The 18,417-nt window shown below is 43.9% G+C and overlaps 1 protein-coding gene across 7 annotated transcripts in view; it reads right to left on the bottom strand.

Moving 5' to 3' along the window:
- The window catches only part of LOC136679164 (elastin-like), an 84,895-nt gene that overhangs the window by 37,474 nt on the left and 29,004 nt on the right, over nucleotides 1-18,417 (bottom strand). For all 7 annotated transcript variants that reach the window (XM_066657518.1, XM_066657521.1, XM_066657520.1 and 4 more), the window contains exons 6-10: nucleotides 3,705-3,758; nucleotides 3,001-3,066; nucleotides 2,827-2,892; nucleotides 2,501-2,536; nucleotides 996-1,049 (exon numbers count right to left, since the gene is read on the bottom strand). In XM_066657518.1, the coding sequence (XP_066513615.1) occupies nucleotides 996-1,049; nucleotides 2,501-2,536; nucleotides 2,827-2,892; nucleotides 3,001-3,066; nucleotides 3,705-3,758 (276 nt within the window). The remainder of the gene's footprint in view (nucleotides 1-995; nucleotides 1,050-2,500; nucleotides 2,537-2,826; nucleotides 2,893-3,000; nucleotides 3,067-3,704; nucleotides 3,759-18,417) is intronic.

Here is an 18,417-nt window from a genome sequence, read left to right as displayed (position 1 = left end):
CTCACTGTACTCACAACTCAGATGAGACAATTCCTCACCTGATTCACAACTCAACTGAGACTAGTCCTCACCTGATTCACAACTCAACTGAGACTAGTCCTCACCTGATTCACAACTCAACTGAGACTAGTTCTCACTGGACTCACAACTCAACTGAGACTAGTCCTCACTGGACTCACAACTCAGATGAGACTAGTCCTCACCTGATTCACAACTCAACTGAGACTAGTCCTCACCTGATTCACAACTCAACTGAGACTAGTCCTCACCTGATTCACAACTAAACTGAGAAAAGTCTTCACCTGATTCACAACTCAACTGAGACTAGTCCTCTCTGGACTCACAACTCAACTGAGACTAGTCCTCACTGGACTCACAACTCAACTGAGACTAGTCCTCACCTGATTCACAACTCAACTGAGACTAGTCCTCACCTGATTCACAACTCAACTGAGACTAGTTCTCACTGGACTCACAACTCAACTGAGACTAGTCCTCACTGGACTCACAACTCAGATGAGACAATTCCTCACCTGATTCACAACTCAACTGAGACTAGTCCTCACCTGATTCACAACTCAACTGAGACTAGTCCTCACCTGATTCACAACTCAACTGAGAAAAGTCTTCACCTGATTCACAACTCAACTGAGACTAGTCCTCACCGGACTCACAACTCAACTGAGACTAGTCTTCACTGGACTCACAACTCAGCTGAGACAATTCCTCACCTGATTCACAACTCAACTGAGACTAGTCCTCACCTGATTCACACCTCAACTGAGACTAGTCCTCACCTGATTCACAACTCAAATGAGACTAGTCCTCACCTGATTCACAACTCAGCTGAGACTAGTCCTCAACTGATTCACAACTCAACTGAGACTAGTCCTCACCTGATTCACAACTCAACTGAGACTAGTCCTCACCTGATTCATAACTCAACTGAGACTAGTCTTCACCTGATTCACAACTCAACTGAGACTAGTCCTCACCTGTTCCAGTGCCGCCGCCTCCTGGTCCTAGTGCTGTCCCTCCGGTACCAGGTCCTGCAGAACATATACAAATTTAGTCCAGAAATGGAGGTTACAGACCGAACTAGACTGAAATGAGGTCTTGAGTGGTGCAGGGGTCTAAATATTGGCCTTATCCTCACAAGCTCATGGATTTGATTTGCAGTGCAACATGCTCATTCTGCCCTCATGGCTCTGTGTGTGTGGAGTGTTGAGAATCTGTGTTGAGCTGCTAGTGAGCAATGAGGTGTGAAAAGGAGGGGTGAGATCCTTCTGCTGTGAAAACAATTCACTCCTCTCCGTAAAGATGGCAGCGATGAGAGAAACAGACAACACAATGACAGCTCTTTAGATGTCAGAGATGTTCTATACAACCAGCACAGTAAAAATGCTTTAATAAATCATATGTATCAGGTGTTCAAATACGTTTTAATTTTTTTTGTGTGTAACATATTATTCTAATACAAAATTCAAACATCCATAGTTCTCGGTCTTGTCACTTTCTGGTAACTGTTGTGTCGTATTAAAAATGACAATTGTCATTTTATACAACAAAAAATATCCTAAAAAAAATTAAGCATCAATATGCTACCTTCACGATCACTAACATCAAATCACCATCTTTAAACTGTCTTTTGTGTCTTCCATTTCCTGATGGAACTCATGACGTATGAAGTGACCAATAAATTCTTTTCATGCACCATTTTCAAACTACTGCATTTTTTGTTGAATAACATGACAATTGTGATTTTTAATACTACACAACAGTTAACACAAAATGACAAAAGAGAGGGAGAATATTCAAATTGGGATTACAAAGATATGTTTCACATAAACTGCTTTAAAACTTATTTGTGTGCCTGATAATTATTCTTGAATTCTGTCTTTTCTGCACTGTTTAATTACAAAAAAAAGAGGACTGCCCTGTTCTGGTTTAAGGCTCTATTGCGTGATATTTTGTTTGTCTAACCTTCTCCTATCTAACGCTAAAGAACAGACACATTGGGATGTGAATAAGGCACTGGACTTAGACATAAACACAAGCCTCCAGCAGGCCTCCCCAGAGAGGACACACTGCTGGATCTGGCTGTGGATCTGAGGCACTGTAATTGAAGCCTGTGCCAACTGGAATCCAATGAAAAAGGGACCGTTATTGAAGAAACGCTGCAGACACACGGCCTCTTACTGTTTCTGACTGTTTCTGCCAACCTCACTGGAATGGTATCCCGGCTGAAAACTTCAGGGCTCTTGATAGACTTTGGTCAAGGATTAACTTATTAATTCAAAACAAAACCGACTCATATCGGTTTTAATGAATGACTCCTTTGAGGAGAAGGCCAGCATGGCAGTGCCAGCGCCAATGCCCCTGCCATTTCATTTCCTCTTCACTCAAACTTTATTGTTTTTACTGCGAGCTTCTAGCAAAATGCAATGGCAGAATAAAAAGAATAGCAGAGTTAAAGGAAATCAGAAGCATGCCACCTTACCTCCTTTCCCAGGCTTCAGGCCTTGTCCTAAACCACCTGAAAGGAGAGTGGAGATTGTTAGAGGGTATAAAGCCCCTCAGCACTGTGGAACTTTGTTCTCTGGAGCTATATCCAGTACCACTGGAACAATGTGGGATCCAGAAATAGTCATCCAACATCAATACTGGAACTTTGGTGACAATAAAATAAACATTACCAAAACAAAGCCAGTCAAAACAAAGTCACCCTTTGCTGGAGCACATCTAGCCTTTGAAATGGTTCTTTAGAGAAGCCAAAGTGGTTCGTCCATAGTTCTCCTAACCCGAAACTACCACAAATATACTCACCAAGTCCAAAACCTGGCTGAAATCCACCACCAGGTACCCCTGCACCTCCGAGTCCTACACCCAGACCTAAGTCAATGACAAAAGGCATGTCTATAGGTCAGCACTCTCCTCTGTGTGTTATGTTTGACTGCATTACGGACATGAATGATTTGCTGTTGTGTTTGATGTGTTCACCTGATTTTGCAGGTTTTAGTCCTCCAGCCCCAGGATAGAATCCACCACCGTATCCCCCGTAACCACCTATGAGAAGAAAGAACAGACACTTTCATTAATGACTGTGGATTTGGGAATTTATTTGCACGCACAGGGAAAATCCTAACATTGTACAACTCTGTCATCAAGAGTGTGCAAAATCTTTTGGTCTAGAGCAGGACAATATTCTTTTAACCACTTTCATTCTGGACAATGGCTGCTTAGACTGCTCCCCTCTGGAAGGAGGTATAGGAGCAATAGAAATATAGGAAAAATAGAACACAGTTTATTTCTGTGGGCTACTACAACACTCAAACTCAATATGAGGGATATAATAACACTAGGATTTGATGTACCTTCATGTGTTTGTTCACATATTTTATGCATTTTAGTCTGAAGCACTTTCACTTTCTTTGTACTTGTGTCTTGACAATGACTATAAGATTGTGTAATGTGCGTGGAAAAGCAATGATAAGCTTTGGCTACAGATGTATAATGTGTTCATTTTGTATTAGTATTTTGTTTTTCCTGATTATGTCCACTTAACCCACCACTCCCCGTGTCCACTATGCTGCTCCCAGAGACTGGGCACAGTAATGTCGCTTCTACGACCAATGGCATCCACCCAACGCAATCTATATAGTCTGAGTTTATTTACAGAAGATTATTCATTAGCCATACACTACCTCCAGGCCTGAGTCCTCCTGTCCCCAGGCCTCCTTCTCCCAAACTCCCATAACCTTGAGGAGAAGGGAAAGAAAAAATACTGTAGTTAAATACTGGTAATAAGTGTGTAGACATATGGGAATATTGTGGTAAAACAAGTTGCAGTTCCCAGTTGTTGGTATATAATAATCCAATATCTGAATGTGTGTAATATTAGGGTCATGACCCCAAAGACAATGCAATGATGTGGAGGAGAAACAGGCAATAGAAACCATGAACTGTTGAGCAGCTGAAGTCTTGCACTGAGTGATAACAGACAAGAAAAATCCACTCCCAAAACTGCAGCGCTGAGTCTCCTCTGTTCTCAAACACTTGGTGATGGAGCTCAGTAGGAAACAGTAGTGTATACGTATTTTAATCGGTGTCACAGCTCACAGCTGTGGGTTTCTCTATATCCCTCTTGCCCAAACTAAACCTTGGACATAGAGAGAGAGAGAGAAAAGAGAGAGAGAGAGAGAGAAAGAGAGAGAGAGACAGATTGTGAGGGAGAGGCAGACAAACAGAAAGAGGACGAAACACACACACCAAGAGAGACAGAGACAGAGAGAGGCACAGCAAGAAAGACATACTCATGAACTGAGAGACACCTCTTTGGCCACAGGAACAGAGTAGGTCTCGGTTCATTGAACACTTTAGTTGAGTTCTTGCTCCATACGGAGACACTACACTGAGCAAACTGAGTTCCAGACCGCATTCCTGCTTTATGACCCGAGAGCGGCGGAAGAGAGACTGTGCTTCTGCCGTCGTAAATCTGAGAACCAAGAGCTTCCAAATACCACTGTTCAAGGGTTTAATAGAGACGAAAAAATGGTGACAAATGGCAAGAGGAGGCCGAGCACATGTGACCGGTCTCTGGTGACTGCCTTAGACAGGTTACCCTGCTGTAGGAAATTAGTTTAGGGGCCGTGAGCACATAAATTAGGAGAACTCCAGAGCAACATTCTGCTGCAGAGAGTGGACGGTGGGTGACATACTGTAAGCTCCGCACATTCCAAACTTCTGAGACTGAAGATTCATGCCATCGTTATTTGTTCAACAGAAGCCTTGAAAATCCTGAACACATAGTTCTACAGCTGAGCTGAGGGGAAGACTGCAGCCTGTAGGTGGCGATATCACAGGTAATGGACATACATGGTAAACACACATGAGCAGCTAAGACAAAGGTCACCATTCCCCCATCAGCTTGGGTTAGAGGGGTATAGAGCCCACCTCTTGGGTTTTATATAGAGTGGTGTTCACAGTGAGAACGCTGCCATCGAGATGTTTAACACCGTCTCTCTTCTGTGAAATCATCAGCTCCCAGAATGCCACGAAAAGGTAGGTAAGATGGGGCCCACCAAACCCGACGATCCTGGCCTGAGTGTTATTCATGGGCTTCTTTGCAGGCTCAGCTCCCCCACTGCAACCGATAGCTCAGCAGGATTAGAAAGAGGAGGACGCTTCAAGATTGATGCCGTCTTGTAGATGTGTCAGCGAATCTGAGTCTGTCCCTTAACTTGTCTCACATTCTGCAGATCCATCAGCAGCTTAATAAACTCCTGCTGATCCCCTGAGATCAATCAGACACAGGACACAGGCGCCGAGACCTGGGGCGTCTGCCATTAGCTAATGATGCACAGTGGACAACTCCCCTGACCGCGAGTCCTCGTCCAGCCCTTCAGCACTCATTACCTCCACATCACTCACTTCGACTTGGATGCTTGGGTAGTGAGAAGAAAAAAAATTAGGAATATTAGGAATAATTAGGAAAAATATCCCTGCAAAATACCTCTTCTTTTTTTTTTTTTTTTTGGAACAACAGAAAGTGAGTCTCTTTAAAGCAATGGTAATATTTTTACTCTTAAATCAGAGCTTCAGAATAATTGTGATGCTCCACTGAACTGTAATAGGAAGAACATAGCCTCTGCCATTGCTACTTCAGGCTGGCTCAGCACTGCAGAAACTACACTATGTAATTTTGGAGGCGGGAAGGAAACCAGGCCTTGTCCTGCCCCCTTCCCCTTTTATTTCAGGACAGTGAGGTAATGCGAATTACAGAATCAGAATATTTTTTTAAACACCCCTCTCGGACACACACACACACAAACACACACACTTGCTTCCAGCCTAAAAAAAAATCCACTGGAATATATTTTAAATATTATAAACTTAAGCTTCTTACTGAACAAAACAAATTAAAGTGACAAATCACCTTTCTAGTCGAATAATTACAAGTGACATGTATTATGTGTGTCATTCATTTGCCTTGCCCCCTGCAATAGCAGTACCCCCCCCTCCCCCCAACAAAGAGGTGTGCACCCCACTTTGGGAACCGCTGCTTTAAAGCACAGATACCAATATGCAGAAAGCAGCCCGTGCTGGAGAAACTTTACCCTGTTAAACATCCTTCTCCACAAGCCCTGTCCAGGTCATGTGCTGTATGTGATGTATACAGTGTAAAGGAGAAAAAGCAAAGCCTTCCGAGGAGGAGACAAGTGCAATAAAGGACTCTCACCCAAAGACTCCCTGATAAAGTCAGCCTAGATAAACACAGACCTGGAGCGTCTGCCGTTAGCTAATGATGTAGTGTGAAGCACTCCCCGGTTTCCCTGTGTCAGAGAGCGCACCTCCCTCCAGCTCCTCACGCACCCCAGAGTCCGGGTGCATCGAGGTTATCGAACATAATTCTACTCACCTGCACTAATTCACGAGGGGAGGATCTGAGCACGAGGAATAAATCCACTATCGGGTGGTCAGGCAAACACCAATCAGACCCTTGATGGACTCGGGTGTGGATCTCTGCTCTTTTTAACTGTTTGCGTATTTTTACTCTGTTTTTCTCTGATCCCTTCATTGTTTTCCATCCGTCCAGGATCTTGAGTTACACCACAATGTCCAAAATAAAGATCTCAGGGATTGTTATGAAGAATATTCATAGCGGAGTTAGAATGTTAATGAGGCATGACGGTTTAAGTCTGATCTCAAATACCTCTAAAGGAGAAATGCTGGCTCATATAAGAGAGGCAGAATCAAGCCATAACTCCACTTCTCTATACCACTCGAGATGTGTAAGAAGTGTGATGTGACTCTACACTAGGCCTGTCATGGTAGACATATTTTGCATTCAATAGATTGTCTGAGAAACAAGATTTTGTTTATTGCAATTTTGTTTTTGCAGCAGTTAGTGTCACAGTCACACAGCTCCAGGGAACTGGAGGTTGTGGGTTTGATTCCCGCTCCGGGTGACTGTCTGTGAGGAGTGTGGTGTGTTCTCCCTGTGTCTGCGTGGGTTTCCTCCGGGTGACTGTCTGTGAGGAGTGTGGTGTGTTCTCCCTGTGTCTGCGTGGGTTTCCTCCGGGTGACTGTCTGTGAGGAGTGTGGTGTGTTCCCCCTGTGTCTGCGTGGGTTTCCTCCGGGTGACTGTCTGTGAGGAGTGTGGTGTGTTCTCCCTGTGTCTGCGTGGGTTTCCTCCGGGTGACTGTCTGTGAGGAGCGTGGTGTGTTCTCTCTGTGTCTGCGTGGGTTTCCTCCGGGTGACTGTCTGTGAGGAGTGTGGTGTGTTCTCCCTGTGTCTGCGTGGGTTTCCTCCAGGTGACTGTCTGTGAGGAGTGTGGTGTGTTCTCTCTGTGTCTGCATGGGTTTCCTCCGGGTGACTGTCTGTGAGGAGTGTGGTGTGTTCTGTCTGTGTCTGCGTTGGTTTCCTCCGGGTGACTGTCTGTGAGGAGTGTGGTGTGTTCTCCCTGTGTCTGCGTGGGTTTCCTCCGGGTGACTGTCTGTGAGGAGTGTGGTGTGTTCTCTCTGTGTCTGCGTGGGTTTCCTCCGAGTGACTGTCTGTGAGGAGTGTGGTGTGTTCTCTCTGTGTCTGCGTGGGTTTCCTCCGGGTGAGTGTCTGTGAGGAGTGTGGTGTGTTCTCTCTGTGTCTGCGTGGGTTTCCTCCGGGTGACTGTCTGTGAGGAGTGTGGTGTGTTCTCTTTGTGTCTGCGTGGGTTTCCTCCGGGTGACTGTCTGTGAGGAGTGTGGTGTGTTCTCCCTGTGTCTGCGTGGGTTTCCTCCGGGTGACTGTCTATGAGGAGTGTGGTGTGTTCTCTCTGTGTCTGCGTGGGTTTCCTCCGGGTGACTGTCTATGAGGAGTGTGGTGTGTTCTCCCTGTGTCTGCGTGGGTTTCCTCCAGGTGACTGTCTGTGAGGAGTGTGGTGTGTTCTCCCTGTGTCTGCGTGGGTTTCCTCCAGGTGACTGTCTGTGAGGAGTGTGGTGTGTTCTCTCTGTGTCTGTGTGGGTTTCCTCCGGGTGACTGTCTGTGAGGAGTTTGGTGTGTTCTCCCTGTGTCTGCGTGGGTTTCCTCCAGGTGACTGTCTGTGAGGAGTGTGGTGTGTTCTCTCTGTGTCTGCGTGGGTTTCCTCCGGGTGACTGTCTATGAGGAGTGTGGTGTGTTCTCCCTGTGTCTGCGTGGGTTTCCTCCAGGTGACTGTCTGTGAGGAGTGTGGTGTGTTCTCTCTGTGTCTGTGTGGGTTTTCTCCGGGTGCTCCGGTTTCCTTCCACTGTCCAAAAACACACGTTGGTAGGTGGATTGGTGACTCAAAAGTGTCCGTAGGTGTGAGTGTATGAGTGAATGTGTGAGTCTGTGTCACCCAGCGAAGGACTGGTGCCCCCTCCAGGGTGTGTTCCTGCTTTGCGCCCAATGATTCCAGGTAGGCTCTGGACCCTGAACTGAATAAGTGCTTAGAGACAATGAATGAATGAATTAAATAATTAATATTTTTGTCACATTAAAACAATTTTATGCCATTGATAATGATAATATTGTAACATAATCATGCAACTACACTGAACGTTTCACAAAAACATAATTAACAAGTATACTCAGGCATTAGAATTGAATAAATACAGCAGAGATCACCATGTGACCCCATAAACAAGTTTAGTTTGGCCCCTGCTGGAAATGCCTTAATTTTTCATAAGTACCACACCCATTTCTTACTGATTAATAAATGACTGCTGACTGATTCTTTCTGGCTGTGAACTGAGCCAAAAGAATGGCTCCACAACCTGGGACAAATATTATGTGAACCTGGAAGGCAGAGGGTGAGAGAGTAAATCTGCAACAGGGAAGCGCTTCACCGCGGAGCTCAGGAAAACCAAGAAGAAACAAACCGTTTAGGAGAAAGAAACAAACTCTGTAGGAGGAATGCAAGCTCTGGCCTGGCCACTTACTTCCAGAGACACTTTTTCGAAGGACAGTCATCAGTCCAGGGATAAATGGAGTGAAGCCATCTGCCACTCAACAGAAAATCTGAAAAATGAAGCAAGCTATTTGCAAAGGTCTCATGGATTCCTGTAAACTATGAGATCCGAGAGATTTCCCGATCTAAAAGAAGACCGTGTCCGTGAGCCTTTACAGAGTCGTATGTCTGTTGGAGCCCTTCATTTTACGGTACAGGGAGTAGATGCTGATTCCTGGACAGTCTTCACATGTCCAGCATTAGCTCAGACCCAGACAACCCTTAGGGTCAGAGTCTCTCTCTGGAGCTCTGAGTTTGGAAAAAACCCTCCATGCAAACACACTCCGGGTAGATGTGGAAACTGGGGAGGTAAGGGACGTTGTGGGGATGCTGGGAGGGATGTTGGGTGATGGAGGGAGACACTGGCGATACTGGGGCAAGGCAGTGGTCTAACTTTCTTGGGGCAATTTCTGTACGACACGTAAGACCTGAAGTACCTGAAGTACAAATATCTACAGGTAGAGGGAGCTGAAGAGCTACAGTTGATCTTTCTCCCACTCTATCTACCTATTTCTTTCTCTCTCTCTCACTCTCTCTCTCTCTCAATCTCTCTCTCTCTCTCTCTCTCTATCTCTCTCTCTCTCTCTCTCTCACACACACACACACACACACACACACACACACAGCTGTGGGAGCTGAAGGATTTAATTTAAGATGGTAGTGAATTCCATGGCTCTGATCCACGGAGCTGACAGAAGCCCAGACTCCTGCGTCCAACTGAACAGAACACAATCATTTTCATTAACCTGCGACCCGGGAGAGCCGAACCGGGCCAAGGAACAACACAAACACACACAGACCTTCATGATCACCGCCGCAAACAAAGAGCAGAACCAGCACATTCTCAGAACTGAGTACAGCACCTTAAACCTCAGTGTGATTCACTGCAGGCCCGAACCGCGTTGGTGCTGCGTGTAAGGTGGCAGAACAAATCCCAAAAAGGACCTCATGCTGCATCATCACACTTATAGATCTGTACATTTTAGTAGATCAGTTATATGTTTATGATCTACAGTATAGTATGTCTTCTAATGGCTAGAGAAAGCTGCTGACTAGAAGGTTCAAACCACACAATCTGCAGGATACTGGGTGTGAGAGAGTGTGTGTGTGTGTGTGTGTGTGTGGCCCCTAACCTCCAACTGCAGGTGGATACCCACCACTCCAGGAGTGTGTGTGCTCATTGTTCCTAATGCAGTGTCCACTAATGTGTGTGTGTGTGTGTATGTGTGTATTAGTGTGGGGGCATTGCCAGGCCTGAGCTTCTGGGGCTATATCCTTGAATATTTTTTCTAACAAGCCCCGAACATGAAAGTGTTACACGTTTCACCCCATCTCCAGTTTCTCCAGGACACGGTGCTAACATCAGTTCTAAAAAGCAGATCTAAAAGCAGAGCATTAAGTTCCCGGTGTTTCAGCACTGACCTGCTGCTCTCAGAGCCGCTGCAAAACAACCCCCTATAGGAGGGACTTAGAGCCCATTGGCTGTGGTACTGAATTATGGACAGGTAACTCTGGCTGCTGATTGGCTAAATCAGTGATGACCAATGAGAAGCTGACAGTCAGAAAGGAGAGTATGCACGTGGGGATTTACTCTAGCTGACTGTGTGGGCCTTGGTCTACACGTCGCCAAAATGGATATACGCAGATTTTTCAGAAAGAAAGGTAACAGTAGCTAACCATGTAAATTGTTGGTACTGTTTCTGGAGCTAACTGGTAGTTAGCTAATTAAAAATACAACTCTCCAAATCACAATTCATGAATCAAAACCCTTGTCTGCACAATAAAAGCTGTGGCTAATTCGCTGTAACAGACAATAGAAAAGATTAACTAAAAGTAATTTGTTTCAGTGAGAAACAGTAAAGTTAAATCAGCAATAATCAACAATGAATTGCTTCACACTTCGTTCATTTGTAAATCTATTAAAGAAAAAAGCAAAAGCTACACAACAGAATACTTAAAAATCAGCAAAAATAAAAAAAACAAGTAGAGGCACAATTTCATTTTACTTTGTATAATGATAGTGAAGACATCTAAAAAAAATACACACACACACACACACACACACACACACACACACACTCACAGACAGTCAGTTAGATATCAGTTAGATATATATATTTTTTGTAACGTTTAATTGATAAATTGTTAAATTTCAAACAATCTCCGCATTTTTGTCATTTTATCGTAACTGATGTGGAGTATTAAAAATCACTGTCATTTGATTTAACCATCCATCCATTATCTGTAACCGCTTATCCAATTTAGGGTCGCGGGGGGTCCAGAGCCTACCTGGAATCAGCGGGCGCAAGGCGGGAATACACCCTGGAGGGGGCGCCAGTCCTTCAGAGGGCAACACAGACACATTCACTCACACACACTTTCGAGTCGCCAATCCACCTGCAACGTGTGTTTTTGGACTGTGGGAGGAAACCGGAGCACCCGGAGGAAACCCACGCGGACACGGGGAGAACACACCAACTCCTCACAGACAGTCACCCGGAGGAAACCCACGCAGACACAGGGAGAACACACCACACTCCTCACAGACAGTCACCCGGAGCGGGATTCGAACCCACAACCTCCAGGCCCCTGGAGCTGTGTGACTGCGACACTACCTGCTGCGCCACCATGCCACCCTTGATTTAACCAAATGTAACCTAAAGATGAAGTATTAATACATTACGTTCACAATGGCTAACATCGGAATCCCAAAGATCTTATCCCCAAGAGCAGAACAAATCCATCACATACTTTTGCAGTTGGGCAGAATGTTTGAATGTTGAAGTATGATCACATGCTACACGAAAATGCTTTAAAAGTTTCTGTGCTCCTAACAGACAGAGAGACAGATACAGATACAGACGGTCTGATTCACCTGCTGACAGCTGGATTTGTCCACGGCTGTCCATTTTATCTTGGCATGGCAGTGTTTGTGGAGTTTTCACCGTTCCGCTTTCCCACTCATTGCTTGCTAGCAGCTCAACACACACACAATCACACAGCACTGCTGGTGAAAATCATTTAGGAGTCTGCACTGGAACGGACATTTCTCTCCACAACCTTGAACACACTGTTCAGCCCCACGTTCTTCTTGTCACTCTTCATTACAAAGGACGTTTCTGGGCTGGTTTCTGACTATGACAATGTGTGACTATTGCCTCTTGTCACTTCCAAGCCATTAGAGATTTTAGGACTAGCCTCAGAGCAGCATGTTGGTCTAATTACACACTCACACTCCTGAGTGCTGGTGACGACGAGGCCACTTCGACCCCCATTTTTCCTCCAGTGCGTCATCTGCACTGTTGAGAGTTTGCGGTCTGAAGGTGAACCGGTGCCAGAGTGCTCTGTTTCTCAGCTACATTACATTTAACTCGAAAATAACCTCAGCCCTCGTTTCTGGGGGCTCCAGAACCTCGGATCAAAGCCGGGACAAATGGGAGCAGCTGTTTGGCTCGAGCACCTCCTACACTTCCACTGTCATCATGAAAGATTATCTTCTGCTGCAAGGTACGGTGTTGTAGGTGGGTTCTTCACAGTCTTCCTGGTTCTCCCTCCATTCCTGGTGTTAATGAAATCTTCGCACACAGTTTGGCAGCAGTGCAAGCCAAGAGAGGCCGCAGCGCTGCCATCATTTACAGGCAGTTGTAAAACGATCCATTGCACTTAGGCACATTACAACAGTGGCACAAAACTCCTACGCCCTGTAACGCTGCCTCAGATCACAAGACTTTTAAACCCTCTCCTGCTTAGTTTTCCACAAGCTTCTGCCTCCTACACAGGGCTGAGAACCATCACTAGGCCAGGATTTCACAGCCAGAACCGCGTGTCTAATTTTGCCTTAGTTTATGGACACCTGCTCATCCAACATCTCAGATGGGAATGTATAAGGTGTTTGTCCTGTTTTAGAACAGATTCTACTCTCCTGGTCTGAAGTAAACTTAGATATTTGAACATTTTTTGCAAGGATTTGGTGGCTCTCAGCCATGTGAGCTTTAGTGGGGTCAGGTGCTGATGTTGGAGGATTAGTTCTGGATCAAAATCCCCACTCCAATTCATCCCAGAGGTATTGGGTTGAGCTCCTTAATTCCTGAGAACACAGTTATACTGGTCCACAACGTAATACCCCTCTATCACAGTGGCTCCCAAACTGGGGGGGTGCGGAGCTATTAAAAGGGGGGCGCAGCACGGCAAACGAATGAGATACGTAATGAATATCACCTGTAATAATTACAATCTAAATGTGATTTGTCACTTTTTGTTTTGTTCAATCAGAAGTTGAAGTTTTACATTAGAATTACATTCATTCATTCATTCATTATCTGTAACCCTTATCCAGTTCAGGGTCGCGGTGGGTCCAGAGCCTACCTGGAATTACATGAATTACAGTGTTTAACAAAATTGACAGTAGAGGTTAGAGGCTTTTAAAGGTTATATACAGATCTGGCTTAAAATAATGATTGAATAAAAATAATGCGACCATCCGTGATATCTGTTGCTGCCACTACCTGAACTTTATCCTCTTTGCTCATTAGTAAAAAACACGTTGCATTTCCCGCAGCGAGATTGTGTCTGATGCAGAAAGTCTCCTGCTCTGAGAGGAGTTAGTTTTGTTGTGAGAACAATAGTTCTCCAGAGCTGTCTATGTTGCCGTTAAGTTACAAGATGCAAGGTTTGGGTCAATGCCGTACTCCTCTGTCGTAAAATCTGTCTGGCTTTGACTCTGAGTAAGATTCCAGAGACTCGAGCTTGAGATTTTGGATGACTTCACTTTGCGACCACGTAAACTATTGAACAAGCTTTTACAATCATCATCTAATATAATCCAACATAAATTGGTGCAAAAGTCATGCAATTTGTAGGAGCACGTTTACAACATGGTTATGCAGGGGCTTACGACACCAACTACAAAATCAGACGCCATGTGGAGCATGCGGTAGCGTCTCATCCTGGTCCAAACCCTGGCAGCCCAACCCATCTGACCCCGTTTGGAAGAACAGGCTCGCACACATCACTCATACACAGAATTCACAATGTACTGCGCCCTGGCTCGGGCTCAGGCCACAAATACCTGCTGCTTCGTTATTTATAACGACTCAAAGAAAGGTACGGTGCAAATCATGCCCCAGAAACATGTCAACAAAAGAGCCAGCAGCAGTGGTATGTTAGAGCTGGCGAAGCGTATCCATATGGTCAACATATGCAGTTGCTTAGGCCCAATGTCAGCTTGAGAAATTATATGACTAATAAACAGATCTCATAAGATCTAACCCTTCTGTGTCCCTGCCAGCCAGAACATTTCCCTACAGCTCTCCCATAACCCCAAACCCAGGCTTATTATTCTATAACTGCATGGGCTTTTCCACTGCATGGAACCTTCACGGCTCTACTCGGCATGGCTCTTTTGCTATTCCAATGGCCAAATCTGGTACCTGGAACCTGGACCTCTGTAAATATTCAGCCCCAAATGACTCCAGGTTCCATCCGTGCTGAGTAGGTACTAAATGGTGAGGTGACCCTGCAGAGCGCTGAGTGGTCACAGAGACATACCATATGTCACTATGAAATGCAGAGCTCACGTTTATTCACGTTTATTTTTATGACACACACAACGGCAGCTCTTAATTTTAAATCGAGGAGTTTTGAAAAGGTTCATATGCAGTCAAAAATTTCCAGTGAAAGCCCAACGTACAACAACTAAAACTGATTTGTGAGAACTGGGGTGCGAAGTTCAGTCGAAAAAACAAAAACAACACACGAGTACACAGTGAGAAAACAGTGCCTGACTTTACTGCTGCCGTTGTTGTAGCTTCCTGTTAGAGACAGGGTTTTGCGACGTCACCAGTTCCATGTCACGGGGGAGCCCTGCAAGTGGAAATTCAACATGCTTTAAGTGTGTCGAGGAAAGCCGTATGGAGTAGAGTCATGTAGAGCCGGACCCATGCGGTGGAAAAGCACCATTATTTATCGGAAGCGAGGACATTGCTACATTTACTTTGTAAAAGTGGTAGGCACCTGAGAAAATATTTAAAATGCTCATTAGAGCAGTAAGAGTCTATTGGCTCTAAAAAATAAAAAAAAAATACATTTTTAAAAATCAAGCAAACCAACCCCCCCCCCGATATTAAAATAAACCCAACCCCATTATTCCAGTGAGTGGAGATGTTGGTTTAACCCATTCCACATCCCTCTTCATGACAGTCCAGTGTTATCTGAGGTTATCATACATTCCCTAGTGTTAACTCATGTGTGCTGTTGTTTCAACAAATTTAAACAACCATGGAGAACATCTAGTAACAAACTTTCTTCTTCACATTCACAAACATTACAGTTACTATATTTTAGATCAAATAATTTACTTTATGTGTTTTTGTATTTATTGGTATTATAGTATATTAATTTACACATGCACCACATATTCTTATGAAAAGAGAATTAATATGAGAAATAATTAACAAATAATAATAATCTAAGGTGCCTAAGGTGTCTGACTTATGCACAGTGCTGTAGTTACAAAGATAGCACTGATTAAATGTTATTGTGAAGGTGAAAAAGTTGTTGAAAGCAACGAGGACAGAAACATACAAAAGAAATAGCAAAAATCTTCAAACCCTCCCTTAAGTGTATACAGGTGGATCTATGAGTGTGAGGTAAACAGTGGGTGGAGTCAGAGAAAACTGGAATGATAGTCAGACAGTCAAACAAGAAAAGTCTATGTTCACCCCACAAGTGAACACAATACAGTGCTGAAGGGGAAGGGGTTGAGAGAATGTCTAGGTCTGATGTATGAGGCCAGTCCAATACTCCATCAGAAAACATGGAAGATAAGCAGCCTGTGCATTTATCTCTAACATCGCTGATACTCTTCCAGCTTCCCTGGATACACAACACAATCAATCCAGGACTGATTAAATGAAAACCAGCCTCCAGAAAGCAATCCACCGCTGCGCTCAGCCATTTGTTTGGGATATATCTGCATTTTTAACATCTGTTTTTCAGGCATTAGCATTGAAAAGCTAATGCCTTTTATGACCTCGAACGTTCCCCTAAGATTAGCTCTTTTTTGTCTTACAGAGCTGTCAAAACACTTTATGTTTTGAAGGTTTTCTTTCAACTGAGCTATTGCGAAAACCTCTAATGAATCACATGCTAAAAGTAGGGCCGTGTGTTTGATGATGACCATATTGTAGCACATGGCAAGGAGTACAAACTGTTGAAATATATTGAGACAGAAGTTTCCAAATGAATAGCGAGGCTACACTTTCGTCTCTGGCCAAAATGGATATGAAGCACACTGTCTGTCCAACATGGCTGGCAGGAACCAAACCTATAACTCTGAAGGTACCCCTGGTGACTAGCGTCAAAGAAACATGGTTAAAATTAACGGCTTACGATTATCAAATCCACAAAGAGATTCAGAAAGCACACCCAACCGGGACAGGCAGTGAAAGCAAACAAGGCCGGTCCAACAGCGTGGGAACTGCAAGGGTGTTGATACCAAATGAGAACTTTCCTCCTCAGGCTCTGGTTCCTGCCTGAAGGCTGTAGACCGCGGGTCGTGTCAGGGGAAAAGTGGGAGGTGAGGAGGGAGATGAGCGCTGGTTTTGAGCCTTGGGCCTTGTCACTGTGGACTGAGGCTCAGGAAGAGCTATTACTCACAATCAGAGGCCAGCAGCGAGCAACATGAGGACAGGACTAATGAGAAGCACATGTGCTCCATGAGACACCAAACAGCCTCCAGACTCATCTGCTTGGCCTTCTCTCTCATCTCTATCTCTCACTCTCTCTCTCTGTATTTCTCTCTCTTTGTATTTATGTATTTCTGTTGCCCTTTCATGCTCTACCTCCCCAGGTTTCGACCCACAGTGTTTTGATTCCCCAGGAGGATCATATGTCTTTTCTAATGCTGTTAATTCCTTACATTTGTTTTAATAGCTAAACAAAGTTCACTGAAAAATGCATTTATATTTTTATGTCAAAAACCGCATATTTCAAATGAGAATGAGAAGACAGCCAAAAGTGAATGGTGTACTTTCACCGGAGGAGACCCTACAACACAATGCCATCACCTGGCATCCACCAGCATCCAGATTTATTCAGTGACTGGAACAGTGGGTCTTTTATCAGTCTTTTAAATTTTTCTTATGATTTTAAAAATTGGTGAAAAGTGCAAAACCTTTGTCATCATTTTTGTCTTCAAAACTATTTTTATTTACTTCTTTTCCAGTTTATTTTGTGGAAAATAAGTCATCAACAAAAACTCCAATTCCACACACTGAATCATTTTAATTTGATCCGAAAATTACCACACTGTCACTAAAAGCCCTGGGGATGAATTTTAATAAAAGACTCAGGCTCTGAATTTCTCGCTGGTGAGATGTTCTCGTCCAAACCATAGCTTGATGTTTTGTTTGAGACGCTGTGAATAAACAAAGGCCAGCTGTTTTGGAACAGCCCCAGAAATGAGCTAAAGGGACTAGAGGTATTATTTATTATTAAATTATGATAAAAAAATATATTTATGTTCAATTTAAAAACATGTTAACATCCAATACTCTCAAAGGAATATGTCCACTTTTTCCTTCAAATATATTTTATATTTATTTGTGTAACATTAACATTTAAAGTTCCAAGACACAGTGATACAAAGAGATTCAACTCTATGAGTCGTTTACCAACAGTTGATACGAGTGACTCCCAGATGCTTAAAGATTCAGTTTTTTGGGAGTTGACTCCTCTTCACTATTCGCTCAGCCACTTTCTCCCTGACATCAGCAAACAGGTGGAGCAGTTTCCTGGTTTTATTTCTTTGTTATTTTTACTTTGTTAGTTTTTGAATATTGGATCATAAATATAGGTTCATTTATCAGTCTTTTTCCTTTTCCTTATGTTTTTATTAACTGATGAAAAGTGCAAATAATTGTTATCGTTTTTGTCTTCAAAGGTTCTATTTATTTATTTACTTTTTTCTAGTTTTCCTTGTGGGAAATAAGTCATCAATGAAAGCTTCAATTCCACACACTGAACCGTTTTAATTTGATCAGAAAATGACCACACTGTCACTAAAAGCTCTGGGGATGGATTTTAATCAAAGATGTAGGCTCTGAACTTCTTGCCAGCGTGATGTTCTCGTCCAAACTATAGCATAATGTTTTGTTCGAGACGCTGTGAATAAACAAAGCCCAGCTGTTTTGGAACAGCCCCAGAAATTAGCTAAAGGGGTTAGAGTGTCCAGACTTAATGACCGGTTAATCCTGCACAATCAACTTGAACCCTGTCTCTGCACAAATAATCAAGCTCTTACACTGTGCCCCTTATATTCATGCTTGGACCTTTTGCCTTCCACTCTGTTTCAGCTCTTTGGAACTGTGTAGAGTGTCTTTCTGTAGCCACTGCCCAAAGCAACAGATCTCTTTAGT

This window comes from Hoplias malabaricus, chromosome Y (genome assembly GCF_029633855.1).
Source record: "Hoplias malabaricus isolate fHopMal1 chromosome Y, fHopMal1.hap1, whole genome shotgun sequence".
NCBI lineage: Eukaryota > Metazoa > Chordata > Actinopteri > Characiformes > Erythrinidae > Hoplias > Hoplias malabaricus.
Note: the sequence above shows the minus strand (reverse complement) of the source record. Positions and strands in the feature narration are given on the sequence as shown.